At 42.2% G+C, this 16,807-nt stretch overlaps 1 protein-coding gene across 3 annotated transcripts in view; it reads left to right on the top strand.

Moving 5' to 3' along the window:
• Window positions 1-16,807, top strand: part of phip (PHIP subunit of CUL4-Ring ligase complex) — a 135,513-nt gene that overhangs the window by 109,877 nt on the left and 8,829 nt on the right. For all 3 annotated transcript variants that reach the window (XM_031836720.1, XM_031836719.1, XM_031836722.1), the window contains 3 exons: window positions 1,240-1,315; window positions 1,412-1,471; window positions 12,349-12,516. In XM_031836720.1, the coding sequence (XP_031692580.1) occupies window positions 1,240-1,315; window positions 1,412-1,471; window positions 12,349-12,516 (304 nt within the window). The remainder of the gene's footprint in view (window positions 1-1,239; window positions 1,316-1,411; window positions 1,472-12,348; window positions 12,517-16,807) is intronic.

The raw sequence follows: 16,807 nt of genomic DNA, 5'->3' as shown, positions 1-16,807 counted from the left end.
GACGCTACAAGCTTGGCACACCTGTATTTGGGGAGTTTCTCCCATTCTTCTCTGCAAATCCTCTCAAGCTCTGTCAGGTTGGATGGGGAGCGTTGCTGCTCAGCTATTTTCAGGTCTCTCCAGAGACGTTGGATCGGGTTCATGTCTGGGCTCTGGCTGGGCCACTCAAGGACATTCAGAGTCTTGGCCTGAAGCCACTCCTGCGTTGTCTTGCCTGTGTGCTTAGGGTCGTTGTTCTGTTGGAAGGTGACTCTTCGCCCCAGTCTGACTTCCTGAGTGCTCTGGAGCTGGTTTTCATCAAGGATCTCTCTGTACTTTGTTCTGTTCAACTTTCCCTTGATCCTGACTAGTCTCCCTGTCCCTGCCACTGAAAACATCCTCACAGCATGATGCTGCCACCACCGTGCTTCACCGTAGGGATGGTGCCAGGTTTCCTCCAGACCTGACACTTGATATTAATGCTACATAGTTTAATGTTGGTTTCACCATGTATCTCATGGTCTGAGTCTTTAGGTGCCTTTTGATAAACTCCAAGCGGGCTGTCATGTGCCTTTCCCTGAGGAATGGCTTATGTCTACCATAAAGGCCTGATTGGTGGAGTGCTGCAGAGATAGTTATCCGTCTGGAAGGTTCTCCCATCTCCACAGAGGAACTCTGGAGCTCTGTCAGAGTGACTGTCGGGTTATTGGTCACCACCCTGACCAAGGCCCTTCTCCCTCGATTGCTCAGTTTAACCCGGCGGCCAGCCCTAGGAAGAGTCTTGATGGTTCCAAACTTCTTCCATCCATTCACCTTCTCTGCGTCTCACAAAGACACAGTGGTTAGAACCAAAAATCTCAATTTTCCACCGGTCTAATGTTCATTGCTCATATTTCTTGGCCGAACGAAGCAAGTCTATTCTTCTTATTGGTGTCCTTTAGTAGTGGTTTCTTTGCAGCAATTTGACCATGAAGGCCTGATTCACATAGTCTCCTCTGAACAGTTGATGTCAAGATGTGTCTTTTGTTATAGAGCCAAAAATATTATCCACACATCTTCGTGTTGTTGTTTGTTTAGTGTGTTCCAATTTTCACCTCTCTCTATATCTCTCTCTCTCATATCTTTCCCCATCTCTCTATTTAATCTATTTCTCTCTCTCATCTCTTTCCTTCCTTCCTTCCTTCCTTCTCTCTCTCTCTCTCTCATCTCTTCCTTTCGTTCACCACCTCACTCTCTCTCTCATCTCTCTCTCTATCCCAGGGACCCCACTATGACTGACATTATTCCTCTCTACAACACCATGAAGAAGACTGCTTTCTCTGACACCGAGGATGAGGTGTGTCTTTATTATGGAAACACTAACAGTAGTAGAAACAGAAAGAGTATCCTATATGTTCCTATATGTTGATGTTGTGTTTCCATGGTGATGTAGGATGATGAAGACGAGGATGAAGATACAGACACTCCTGGAACGTCCACACGAAACAGGAAGGTAACACACCTCATCACACCCCTGATAAGTCTGAACCTGAGTTATACTGTTAGCACTGAGGCTCTGATTAGCCTGAACCTGAGTTATACTGTTAGCACTGAGGCTCTGATTAGCCTGAACCTGAGTTATACTGTTAGCACTGAGGCTCTGATTAGCCTGAACCTGAGTTATACTGTTACCACTGAGGCTCTGATTAGCCTGAACCTGAGTTATACTGTTACCACTGAGGCTCTGATTAGCCTGAACCTGAGTTATACTGTTACCACTGAGGCTCTGATTAGCCTGAACCTGAGTTATACTGTTAGCACTGAGGCTCTGATTAGCCTGAACCTGAGTTATACTGTTAGCACTGAGGCTCTGATTAGCCTGAACCTGAGTTATACTGTTACCACTGAGGCTCTGATTAGCCTGAACCTGAGTTATACTGTTAGCACTGAGGCTCTGATTAGCCTGAACCTGAGTTATACTGTTACCACTGAGGCTCTGATTAGCCTGAACCTGAGTTATACTGTTAGCACTGAGGCTCTGATTAGCCTCAACCTGAGTTATACTGTTAGCACTGAGGCTCTGATTAGCCTGAACCTGAGTTATACTGTTAGCACTGAGGCTCTGATTAGCCTGAACCTGAGTTATGCTGTTAGCACTGAGGCTCTGATTAGCCTGAACCTGAGTTATACTGTTACCACTGAGGCTCTGATTAGCCTGAACCTGAGTTATACTGTTACCACTGAGGCTCTGATTAGCCTGAACCTGAGTTATACTGTTACCACTGAGGCTCTGATTAGCCTGAACCTGAGTTATACTGTTAGCACTGAGGCTCTGATTAGCCTGAACCTGAGTTATACTGTTAGCACTGAGGCTCTGATTAGCCTGAACCTGAGTTATACTGTTACCACTGAGGCTCTGATTAGCCTGAACCTGAGTTATACTGTTACCACTGAGGCTCTGATTAGCCTGAACCTGAGTTATACTGTTACCACTGAGGCTCTGATTAGCCTGAACCTGAGTTATACTGTTACCACTGAGGCTCTGATTAGCCTCCCAGTAAAGCAATAACAAACAATCAAGAATTCCAGAAAAGTGATGAAAATACCAAACATTAACATATGTAGCCTTAAAACAAGGTTCATAAAATCACTAACTTTAAACTGAAAACATTGATATACTATATAGATGAATGTCTCTGAAACTCACTTAGATAATACATTTGATGATACAGCAATACATGGTTTCAACATCTTCAGAAGAGACAGGAATGCCAATGGTGGAGGTGTAGCCGTTTATATTCGGAACCATATTCCTGCAAAGCTTAGAGAGGATTTCATTACTACTGTTGAAGTAATATGGCTACAGGTTCATCTGCCTCCCCTAAAGCCCATTCTGGTGGAAGCTGCTATAGACCACCAAGTGTTAACAGTCAGTATCTGGATAATGTTAAATACTGTTGAAGTAATATGGCTACAGGTTCATCTGCCTCCCCTAAAGCCCATTCTGGTGGAAGCTGCTATAGACCACCAAGTGTTAACAGTCAGTATCTGGATAATGTTAAATACTGTTGAAGTAATATGGCTACAGGTTCATCTGCCTCACCTAAAGCCCCTTCTGGTGGGAATCTGCTATAGACCACCAAGTGCTAACAGTCAGTATCTGGATAATATGTGTGAAATGCTTGATAATGTATGTGATATCAACAGAGAGTTTTATTTTCTGGGTGATATAAATGTTGTCTGGCTTTCATCAAGCTTCCCACTCAAGAGAACTTCAAACTTTAGTCAACCTACCAGTGTAGTTACAAACAGCACAGGAATGAAATCATCAACATGTATTGATCAAATCTTTACTAATGCTGCAGGAATCTGCTCTAAAGCAGCATCCAGATCCATCAGATGTAGTGATCACATCTTTACTAATGCTGCAGGAATCTGCTCTAAAGCAGCATCCAGATCCATCAGATGTAGTGATCACATCTTTACTAATGCTGCAGGAATCTGCTCTAAAGCAGTAACCAGATCCATCAGATGTAGTGATCACATCTTTACTAATGCTGCAGGAATCTGCTCTAAAGTAGCATCCAGATCCATCAGATGTAGTGATCACATCTTTACTAATGCTGCAGGAATCTGCTCTAAAGTAGCATCCAGATCCATCAGATGTAGTGATCACATCTTTACTAATGCTGCAGGAATCTGCTCTAAAGCAGCATCCAGATCCATCAGATGTAGTGATCACATCTTTACTAATGCTGCAGGAATCTGCTCTAAAGTAGCATCCAGATCCATCAGATGTAGTGATCACATCTTTACTAATGCTGCAGGAATCTGCTCTAAAGCAGCATCCAGATCCATCAGATGTAGTGATCACATCTTTACTAATGCTGCAGGAATCTGCTCTAAAGCAGCATCCAGATCCATCAGATGTATTGATCACATCTTTACTAATGCTGCAGGAATCTGCTCTAAAGTAGCATCCAGATCCATCAGATGTAGTGATCACATCTTTACTAATGCTGCAGGAATCTGCTCTAAAGCAGCATCCAGATCCATCAGATGTAGTGATCACATCTTTACTAATGCTGCAGGAATCTGCTCTAAAGCAGCATCCAGATCCATCAGATGTAGTGATCACATCTTTACTAATGCTGCAGGAATCTGCTCTAAAGCAGCATCCAGATCCATCAGATGTAGTGATCACATCTTTACTAATGCTGCAGGAATCTGCTCTAAAGCAGCATCCAGATCCATCAGATGTAGTGATCACATCTTTACTAATGCTGCAGGAATCTGCTCTAATGCAGCATCCAGATCCATCAGATGTAGTGATCACATCTTTACTAATGCTGCAGGAATCTGCTCTAAAGCAGCATCCAGATCCATCAGATGTAGTGATCACAATATAGCAGCCATATCTGGGACAACCAAAGACTAGACTAGAAGAGGTCAGACAAAAGGTTTTGTATTGGATTCCAATGTTGAAGATGTGAAACATATTTGTTGGTCTGATGTAATGAGGAACATCCTGCACTTTAAGCATTTCTGAAATTGAGTCTTCCGGTTACTGACAGGCATGCACCCATGAAGAAACTGGCTGTTAAAACGGCCCCCACGGATAGATGATTAAATAACAAACTGTGGTTGAGAGGGATGAGGCTAAGGGAATGGCAAATAAGTCTGACAACACAGAGGATTGGCAAACATACAGTACATTGAGAAATAACGTAACTAAATTGAGCAAAAAGAAAAATAAACTAATATGAAACAAAGATAAATTATTTAAAAAAGAGTGAAAGTAAAAAGCTCTGCAGTTCTCGGCAGAAAAGCTAACACAGCTCCATTCTTCATTGAAGCTGATGGCTCATTCATAACAAAAGCCTTTTCTAGGAAACTACTTTAATAACTTTGTGGTTGACTAGATTAACTCATTTAGGGGTAACACTTTAACAGTGTCATAATCATGTCATAATATGTCATAACCGTATCATAATATGTCATAACCGTATCATAATATGACATAACCGTATCGTAATATGTCATAACCGTATCATAATATGTCATAATCATGTCATAATATGACATAACCGTATCATAATATGTCATAATCATGTCATAATATGTCATAACCGTATCATCATATGACATAACTGTTATCATAATGTCATAACTGTATCATAATATGACATAACCGTATCATAATATGTCATAACTGTATCATAATATGACATAACTGTTATCATAATGTCATAACTGTATCATAATATGACATAACTGTTATCATAATATGTCATAACCGTATCAGAATATGACATAACCGTATCATAATATGTCATAACCGTATCATAATATGTCATAATCATGTCATAATATGTCATAACCGTATCATCATATGACATAACTGTTATCATAATGTCATAACTGTATCATAATATGACATAACCGTATCATAATATGTCATAACTGTATCATAATATGACATAACTGTTATCATAATGTCATAACTGTATCATAATATGACATAACTGTTATCATAATATGTCATAACCGTATCATAATATGACATAACCGTATCATAATATGTCATAACCGTATCATAATATGTCATAATCATGTCATAATATGTCATAACCGTATCATCATATGACATAACTGTTATCATAATGTCATAACCGTATCATAATATGACATAACCGTATCATAATATGTCATAACCGTATCAGAATATGTCATAACCGTATCATAATATGTCATAACTGTATCATAATATGTCATTACAGCTGACACAATTTGGCATAACCGTATCATAATATGTCATAACCGTATCATAATATGTCATAATCATGTCATAATATGTCATAACCGTATCATCATATGACATAACTGTTATCATAATGTCATAACCGTATCATCATATGACATAACCGTATCATAATATGTCATAACCGTATCAGAATATGTCATAACCGTATCATAATATGTCATAACTGTATCATAATATGTCATTACAGCTGACACAATTTGGCATAACCGTATCATAATATGTCATAACCGTATCATAATATGTCATAATCATGTCATAATATGTCATAACCGTATCATCATATGACATAACTGTTATCATAATGTCATAACCGTATCATCATATGACATAACCGTATCATAATATGTCATAACCGTATCAGAATATGTCATAACCGTATCATAATATGTCATAACTGTATCATAATATGTCATTACAGCTGACACAATTTGGCATAACCGTATCATAATATGTCATAACCGTATCATAATATGTCATAATCATGTCATAATATGTCATAACCGTATCATCATATGACATAACTGTTATCATAATGTCATAACCGTATCATCATATGACATAACCGTATCATAATATGTCATAACCGTATCAGAATATGTCATAACCGTATCATAATATGTCATAACTGTATCATAATATGTCATTACAGCTGACACAATTTGGCATAACCTGTCATAGTATGTCATAACCTGTCATGACCCGTATATCGTGATATTTTATGGCTGGTTATGACCTACATTATAGTATCAAAACCCACATATATTAAAAAAATAGAAATCATGCTCCTGACATCAGCAACAGAGCATTGTGGTAGGTGCATGTCGGACATCAATATGTGCGCAATTACAATGATAATTGAACATGATTAATAAATAAATAAAAATATATAATATAAACATACTGTTGACAGTATGGTGTAACATTCCTATGGTGTAATGGAATGTTTTGCCTTGTGTGGTTTTGTGTGTTTTGACACTCTCATGTAGGTGTCATAACCAGCCATAAAATATTGCAATATACTGTATGTCACAACAGGTTTAAATATATTTGTCATGACAGTGACCATATTATAACAGGTTATGGCAAGTTTATGTTCGCTGTTATAACATATTATGACATGGTTATGACCATGCTGGGTGTCAAGTAAAGTGTTACCAACTTAGGCATGACATACAAACAACAAATGCTGAGTCTTCACATTCATGCACAACGAACCAAATAATGAAAGACTGTAGCTTTGAATTCCACAATGTTTGTGGACGAGGTGAAACAATTATTGCTGTAAATAAGGACAAACCACCTGGAACCGAAAACCTGAATAAATTGTGACTCCTGTTTGCCACATCTTCAATATAAGCCTAGGAGTGTGCCCTCAGGGCTGGAGGGAGGTAAAGGTTATTCCACTGCCCAGAAATACACTTCATGAGCACCAGCTTATCAAACATCTCATTCCAAAATCATGGGCATTAATATGGAGTTGGTCCCCCACTTTGCTGCTATAACAAACAGCCTCCGCTCTTCTGGGAAGGCTTTAACATGGAGTTGGTCCCCCACTTTGCTGCTATAACAAACAGCCTCCGCTCTTCTGGGACGGCTTTCCACTAGATGTTGGAACATTGCTGCAGGGACTTGCTTCCATTCAGCCACAAGAGCATTAGTGAGGTCGGGGCACTGATGTTGGCCGATTAGGCCTGGCTCGCAGTCTGCGTTACAATTCATCCCAAAGGTGTTCGATGGGGTTGAGGTCAGGGCTCTTTGCAGGACATTCAATGTCTTCCACATCGATCTCAACAAACCACTTCTGTATGGACCTCGCTTTGTACACAGGGGCATTGTCATGCTGAAACAGGAAAGGGCCTTCCCCAAACTGTTGCCACAAAGTTGGAGGCGTAGAATCGTCTAGAATGTCATTGTGTGCTGTAGCATTAAGGTTTCCCTTCACTGAAACTAAGGGGCTTGAACCATGAAAAACTGCCCCAGACCATTATTTCTCCTCCTTCTACACTTGGCACTATGCATTGTGGGAGGTAGTGTTCTCCTGGCATCCGCCAAACCCAGATTTGTCTGCTGGACTGCCAGATGGTGAAGCGTGATTCATCACTCCAGAGAACGCATTTCCACTGCTCCAGAGTCTAATGGCAGCGAGTTTTACACCACTCCAGCCAACACTTGGCAATGCGCATGGTGATTTTAGGCTTGTGTGCGGCTTCTCGGCCACGGAAACCCATTTCCTGAAGCTCCCAACAAGCAGTTATTGTGCTGACGTTGCTTCCAGAGGCAGTTTGGAATGCGGTAGTGAGTGTTACAACTGTTGACAGATGATTTGTACGTGCTACACACTTTGGCACTCGGGCGGTCCCGTTCTGTTTCAGCACTCTGCGGTCCCGTTCTGTTTCAGCACTCTGCGGTCCCATTCTGTTTCAGCACTCTGCGGTCCCGTTCTGTTTCAGCACTCTGCGGTCCCGTTCTGTTTCAGCACTCTGTGGTCCCGTTCTGTTTCAGCACTTTGCGGTCCAGTTCTGTTTCAGCACTCGGCGGTCCCGTTCTGTTTCAGCACTCGGCGGTCCCGTTCTGTTTCAGCACTCGGCGGTCCTGTTCTGTTTCAGCACTCTGAGGTCCCGTTCTGTTTCAGCACTCTGCGGTCCCGTTCTGTTTCAGCACTCTGCGGTCCAGTTCTGTTTCAGCACTTTGCGGTCCAGTTCTATGAGTTTGTGTGGCCTACCACTTCATGTCTAAGCCTCTGTTGCTCCTAGACGTTTCCACTTCACAATAACAGTACTTACAGTTGACCGGGACAAGTCTAGCAGGGCAGAAATGACACACTGACTTGTTGGAAAGGTGACATCCTATGACGGTGCCACGTTGAAAGTCACTGAGCTCTTCAGTAAGGCCATTCTACTGCCAATGTTTGTCCATGGAGATTGCATAGCTGTGTGCCCTATTTATACACCTGTCAGCAACATGTGTAGCTGAAATAGCCAAATCCACTCATTTGAAGGGGTGACCACCTCATTTTGTATAAACAGTGCCTTCGGAAAGTATTCAGACCCCTTGACTTCTTTCCACATTTTGTTATGTTACAGCCTTATTCTAAAATGTATTAAATCAAATAAAAATCTCTGCGTTCTGCACACAGTACCCCATAATGACAAAGCAAAAACAGGTTTTTTGAAATGTTTGCAAATGTATAAAAAATGTTTTTTATAATACCATATTTACCTAAGTATTCAGCCCTTTTGCTATGAGAATCATAATTGAGCACATCCTGTTTCCATTGATCATCCTAGAGATTTCTACAACTTGATTAGAGTCCACCTGTTGTAAATTCAATTGATTGGACATGATTTGGAAAGGCACACACCTGTCTATATAAGGTCCCACAGTTGACAGTGAATGTCAGAGCAAAAACCAAGCCATGAGGTTGAAGGAATTGTCCGTAGAGCTCGAGGCAGGATTGTGTCGAAACCTGGAAGCATGGTGGTGGCAGCATCATGCTGTGGGGATATTTTTCAGCGACAGGGACTGGGGGACTAGTCAGGATCGAGGTAAAGATGAACGGAGCAAAGTACAGAGAGATCCTTGAACCCGATCGAACATCTCTGGACCTGAAAATAGCTGTGCAGCAATACTCCCCATCCAACCTGACAGAGCTTGAGAGGATTTGCAGAGAAGAATGGGAGAAACTCCCCAAATACAGGTGTGCCAAGCTTGTAGCATCATACCCAAGAAGACTCTAGGCTGTAATCGCTGCCAAATGTGCTTCCACAAAGTACAGAGTAAAGGGTCTGAATACTTATGTAAATGTGATTGTTAATTTTTGTTTTACAATTATACATGTGCAGAAAATTATGGCGTATTGTGTGTAGGGGGAAAAAATGAATTCATACATTTTAGAATAAGGTTGTAATGTGGAACAATTCAAGGGGTCTGAATAGTTTCCAAATGCACTGTATGTGATACGTAACTATCTTAAGATTAATGCACTAGATTCACTCTAGATGGGAGCTTCTGCTGAATGGATCAATTGTAATGGATAAGTATATTTATGTACAGAAATGTCCTTGTTTTGTGAAGGAAAAGCAAAAAAAAGTGTCCATTAAAATAACATCAAGTTGATCAGAAATGCAGTGTAGACATTGTTAATGTCCTAAATGACTACTGTAGCTGGAAACGGCAGATTTTTAATGGAATATCTACATAGGCGAACAGAGGTCCATTATCAGCAACCATCACTCATGTGTTCCAATGGCACGTTGTGTTAGCTAATCAAAGTGTATCATTTTAAAAGTCTAATTGATCATTAGAAAACCCTTTTGCAATTATGTTAGCACAGCTGAAAACTGTTGTGCTGATTAAAAGAGGCAATAAAACTGACCTTCTTTAGACTAGTTGAGTGTCTGGAGCATCAGCATTTGTGGGTTCGATTACAGGCTCAAAATGTCCAGAAACAAAGACCTTTCTTCTGAAACTCGGAAGACTATTCTTGTTCTGAGAAATGAAGGCTATTTCATGTGAGAAATTGCCAAGAAACTGAAGATCTGGTACAACGCTGTGTACTACTCACTTCACAGAATTCCTCAAACTGGCTCTAACCAGAATAGAAAGATGAGTGGGAAGCCCTGGTGCACAACTGAGCAAGAGGACAAGTACATTAGAGTGTCTAGTTTGTGAAACAGACGCCTCACAAGTCCTCAACTGGCAGCTTCATTAAATAGTACCAGCAAAACACCAGTCTCAACGTCAACAGTGAAGAGGTAACTCTGGGATGCTGGCCTTCTAGGCAGAGTTGCAAAGAAAAGGCCATATCTCAGACTGGCCAATAAAAAGAAAAGATTAAGGTGGGAAAAAGAACACAGACACCGGACAGAGGAAGAATGTAAAAAAGTGTTATGGACAAATCTAAGTTTGAGGATCACAAAGAAGAACATTGGTTAACATCCGTCAAGCATGGTGGAGGCAATGTGATGGTCTGGGGGTGCTTTGGTGGTGGTAAAGTGGGAGATTTGTACAGGGTCAAAGGGATCTTGAAGAAGGAAGGCTGTCACTCCATTTTGCAACGCCATGCCATACCCTCTGGACGGTGCTTAATTGGAGCCAATTTCCTCCTACAACAGGACAATGACCCAAAGCACAGCTCCAAACTATGCAATAACTATTTAGTGAAGTAGCAGTCAGCTGGTATTCTGTCTATAATGGAGTGGCCAGCACAGTCTCAACCCTATTGAGCTGTTGTGGGAGCAGCTTGACCATATGGTACGTAAGACGTGCCCATCAAGCCAATCCAACTGGTGGGAGGTGCTTCAGGAAGCATGGGGTGAAATCTCTTCAGATTACCTCAACACATTGACAACTAGACTGCCAAAGGTCTGTGGGAGGTGCTTCAGGAAGCATGGGGTGAAATCTCTTCAGATTACCTCAACACATTGACAACTAGACTGCCAAAGGTCTGTGGGAGGTGCTTCAGGAAGCATGGGGTGAAATCTCTTCAGATTACCTCAACACATTGACAACTAGACTGCCAAAGGTCTGTGGGAGGTGCTTCAGGAAGCATGGGGTGAAATCTCTTCAGATTACCTCAACACATTGACAACTAGACTGCCAAAGGTCTGTGGGAGGTGCTTCAGGAAGCATGGGGTGAAATCTCTTCAGATTACCTCAACACATTGACAACTAGACTGCCAAAGGTCTGTGGGAGGTGCTTCAGGAAGCATGGGGTGAAATCTCTTCAGATTACCTCAACACATTGACAACTAGAATGCCAAAGGTCTGTGGGAGGTGCTTCAGGAAGCATTGGGTGAAATCTCTTCAGATTACCTCAACACATTGACAACTAGACTGCCAAAGGTCTGTGGGAGGTGCTTCAGGAAGCATGGGGTGAAATCTCTTCAGATTACCTCAACACATTGACAACTAGACTGCCAAAGGTCTGTGGGAGGTGCTTCAGGAAGCATTGGGTGAAATCTCTTCAGATTACCTCAACACATTGACAACTAGACTGCCAAAGGTCTGTGGGAGGTGCCTCAGGAAGCATGGGGTGAAATCTCTTCAGATTACCTCAACACATTGACAACTAGACTGCCAAAGGTCTGTGGGAGGTGCTTCAGGAAGCATGGGGTGAAATCTCTTCAGATTACCTCAACACATTGACAACTAGACTGCCAAAGGTCTGTGGGAGGTGCTTCAGGAAGCATGGGGTGAAATCTCTTCAGATTACCTCAACACATTGACAACTAGACTGCCAAAGGTCTGCAAGGCTGTAATTGCTGCAAATGGAGGATTCTTTGACTAAAACAAAGTTTAAAGGACACAATTATTCTTTAAAAATAAAAATCATTATTTATAACTTTTTCAACGTCGTGCCTATACTTCCTATTCATTTTGCTACTCATTTCGTGTATGTTTTCATGAAAAACAAGGACATTTCTAAGTGACCCCAAACTTTTGAACGGTCGTGAATATTATGTATTTTATTTGTTGTTTCCTGTTTGGACCCCAGGAAGAGTAGCCTCAGCTAATTGGAGATGCTGATAAATACATAGTTGTGCTGATGATATGATGTGTATTAGGGTCGTGGCGTTGGTCTGCAGCAGCTGCAGCGTCGCGGTGGTGTAAGGCGAGGCCGGCCCTTAGACCCCCAGGCCTGGCGGGGGCGCAGCAAGGAGCTGATAGACCTGCTCTTCCAGTGTGAAGACTCAGAACCCTTCAGACAACCTGTCGACCTGGAACAGTACCCCGTAAATACCTGTCTCACTTCTTTACATACCTGTCTCACCTCTTTACATACCTGTCTCACCTCTTTACATACCTGTCTCACCTCTTTACATACCTGTCTCACTTCTTTACATACCTGTCTCGCCTCTTTACATACCTGTCTCACCTCTTTACATACCTGTCTCACCTCTTTACATACCTGTCTCAACTCTTTACATACCTGTCTCACTTCTTTACATACCTGTCTCACCACTTTAAATACCTGTCTCACTTCTTTTCATACCTGTCTCACCTCTTTACATACCTGTCTCACCTCTTTACATACATGTCTCACCTCTTTACATACCTGTCTCACTTCTATACATACCTGTCTCGCCTCTTTAAATTGCTGGCTCACCTCTTTACATACCTGTCTCACTTCTTTACATACCTGTCTCACCACTTTACATACCTGTCTCAACTCTACTCAACTGTCTCACCACTTTACATACCTGTCTCACCTCTTTACATACCTGTCTCACCCCTTTACATACCTGTCTCACCACTTTACATACCTGTCTCACCTCTCTGATCAACTGTCTCACCTCTCTGATCAACTGTAGCACCTCTTTACATACCTGTCTCACCTCTTTACATACCTGTCTCCCCTCTACTCAACTGTCTCACCTCTTTAAATGCCTGTCTCACCTCTCTGATCAACAGTCTATCTGTCTACTCGTCTATCTGCCTCTTACCTGTCTCTCCCACCTCACCTATCTACCTAGTTTGACTGTCTATTAGGGCCCGGCATTGCCAGGGACCTCATGACACAATATTATCATGATGCTTAGGTGCGATACAATATGTATTCTCATGATTATATATGTATTGTGTTTCGGTACTGGGCTTTTGTTGCTCGTCGATGTTCCAAACATATTACTCACTATAAGTCTCCTTCAATAAGGAGCATGAGAAAATGAGTTTTGATCAGTCATGGAAATAAAAGTGCTGAAAAGATGTTAAAAAGAAGGAGAATATAGGAAAATACCGGCATTTTGGTACAGCCGATTAGCTCTAACTAATGCTACCTAGCAACAACAACAATATATATATATATATATACACAGTGCATTCGGAAAGTATTAGGACCCCTTGACTTTTTACAACAAATTCTCAGCAACCTACACACAATACCCCATAATGACATCACAATACCCCATAATGCCATCACAATACCCCATAATGCCATCACAATACCCCATAATGACATCACCATACCCCATAATGACATCACAATACCCCATAATGACATCACAATACCCCATAATGACATCACCATACCCCATAATGACATCACCATACCCCATAATGACATCACCATACCCCATAATGACATCACAATACCCCATAATGACATCACAATACCCCATAATGACATCACAATACCCCATAATGACATCACCATACCCCATAATGACAAAGCGAAAACAGGATTTTGCACATTTTTGCAGATTTATTTAAAATTAAAACATACATTATTTCCGTAAGTATTCAGACCCTTTGCTATGAGACTTGAAATTGAACTCAGGTGCTTCCTGTTTCCATTGATCATCCTTGAGATGTTTCTACAACTTGATTGGAGTCCAAGTGTGGTAAATTCAATTGATTGGACATGATTTGGAAAAGCACACACCTGTTTATAGAAGGTCCCACAGTTGACAGTGCTGTCAACAGTGGCCTCCGTCATTCTTAAATTGAAGAAGTTTGGAACCACCAAGACTCTTCCTAGAGCTGGCCGCCCGGTTAAACTGAGCAATCGAGGGAGAAGGGCCTTGGTCAGGGTGGTGACCAAGAACCCGATGGTCACTCTGAGAGAGCTCCAGCGTTCCTCTGTGGAGATGGGAGAACCTTCCAGAAGGACAACCACCTCTGCAGCACTCCACCAATCAGGCCTTTATGGTAGAGTGGCCAGACAGAAGACACTCCTCAGGAAAAGGCACATGACAGACCGCTTGGAGTTTGCCAAAAGGCACCTAAAGACTCTCAGACCATGACAAACAAGATTCTCTGATCTGATGAAACCATGATTCAACTCTTGGCCTGAATGCCACGCGTCACATCTGGAGGAAACCTGGCACCATCCCTACGGTGAAGCATGGTGGTGGCAGCATCATGCTATGGGGATGTTTTTCAGTGGCAGGGACTGGGAGACTAGTCAGGATCAAGGTAAAGATGAACAGAGCAAAGTACAGAGAGATCCTTGATACAAACCTGCTTGAGGGCACTCAGGACCTCAGACTGGGACGAAGGTTCACCTTCCAACAGGACAACGACCCAAAGCACACAGCCAAGCCAAATACAGCGGTGCCAAGCTTGTAGCGTCATACCCAAGAAAACTTGAGGTGCTTCAACAAGGTACTGAGTAAAGGGTCTGAATACTCATGTAAATGTGATATTCTTTTATTATAAATGAGCAAATAAAAATGTTGAGCTATTTTAACTTTGTCATTGTGGTGTATTGTGGTATTATGAGGTATTGTGTGTAGATTGATGAGGGGAAAAAACTATTTAAGCAATTTTAGAATAAGGCTGTAAACCTAACAATATTTGGAAAAAGTGAAATGGTCTGAATAGTTTCCGAAGGCACTGTTCATATATAGATATGTTTTTACAAAGCAGTACTTTGAGTCAATGTATCGATATGATATCGTCCAAAATAATATGTAGCTGTTATCGCACCTGGCTGTCTGTCTCTGTCTCTCAAGCAGTCTGTCTCTAACCTGTCTGTCCCTAACCTGTCTGTCTGTCCATCTCTGTCTCTCAAGCAGTCTGTCCCTAACCTGTCTGTCTCTAACCTGGTCTGTCTGTCTCTAACCTGTCTGTCTGTCCATCTCTGTCTCTCAAGCAGTCTGTCCCTAACCTGTCTGTCTGTCCATCTCTGTCTCTCAAGCAGTCTGTCTGTCTCTAACCTGTCTGTCCCTAACCTCTCTGTCTGTCTCTAACCTGGTCTGTCTCTAACCTGTCTGTCTGTCTCTAACCTGGTCTGTCTCTAACCTGTCTGTCTGTCTCTAACCTGGTCTGTCTCTAACCTGGTCTGTCTCTAACCTGTCTGTCTGTCTCTAACCTGTCTGTCTGTCTCTAACCTGTCTGTCTGTCCATCTCTGTCTCTCAAGCAGTCTGTCTGTTTCTAACCTGTCTGTCCCTAACCTCTCTGTCTGTCTCTAACCTCTCTGTCTGTCTCTAACCTGTCTGTCTGTCTCTAACCTGGTCTGTCTCTAACCTGTCTGTCTGTCTCTAACCTGTCTGTCTGTCTCTAACCTGTCTGTCTGTCCATCTCTGTCTCTCAAGCAGTCTGTCTGTCTCTAACCTGTCTGTCCCTAACCTCTCTGTCTGTCCCTAACCTCTCTGTCTGTCCCTAACCTCTCTGTCTGTCCCTAACCTGTCTGTCTGTCTCTAACCTGTCTGTCCCTAACCTCTCTGTCTGTCTCTAACCTGTCTGTCTGTCTCTAACCTGGTCTGTCTCTAACCTGTCTGTCCCTAACCTGTCTGTCTGTCTCTAACCTGTCTGTCCCTAACCTCTCTGTCTGTCTCTAACCTGTCTGTCTGTCTCTAACCTGTCTGTCTGTCTCTAACCTGTCTGTCTGTCTCTAACCTGTCTGTCTGTCTCTAACCTGTCTGTCTGTACAACCTGGTCTGACAATCTATCTCTCTCTCTTACATGTCTGTCTCTAACCTGGTCTGTCTCTAACCTGTCTGTCTGTCTCTAACCTGTCTGTCTGTCTCTAACCTGTCTGTCTGTCTCTAACCTGTCTGTCTGTACAACCTGGTCTGACAATCTATCTCTCTCTCTTACATGTCTGTCTCTAACCTGGTCTGTCTCTAACCTGGTCTGTCTCTAACCTGTCTGTCTGTCTCTAACCTGTCTGTCTGTCTCTAACCTGTCTGTCTGTCTCTAACCTGTCTGTCTGTACAACCTGGTCTGACAATCTATCTCTCTCTCTTACATGTCTGTCTCTAACCTGGTCTGTCCCTAACCTGTCTGTCTGTCTCTAACCTGTCTGTCTGTCTCTAACCTGGTCTGTCTCTAACCTGTCTGTCTGTCTCTAACCTGGTCTGTCTCTAACCTGTCTGTCCCTAATCTGTCTGTATGTCTCTAACCTGTCTGTCTGTCTCTAACCTGTCTGTCCCTAACCTGTCTGTATGTCTCTAACCTGTATGTCTGTCTCTTAACATGTCTGTCTCTAACCTGTCTGTCCCTAACCTGTCTGTCTGTCTCTAACCTGTATGTCTGTCTCTAACCTGTATGTCTGTCTCTAACCTGGTCTGTCTCTAACC

Source organism: Oncorhynchus kisutch, linkage group LG12, assembly GCF_002021735.2.
Source record: "Oncorhynchus kisutch isolate 150728-3 linkage group LG12, Okis_V2, whole genome shotgun sequence".
NCBI classification, from domain to species: Eukaryota; Metazoa; Chordata; class Actinopteri; order Salmoniformes; family Salmonidae; genus Oncorhynchus; species Oncorhynchus kisutch.
Note: the sequence above shows the minus strand (reverse complement) of the source record. Positions and strands in the feature narration are given on the sequence as shown.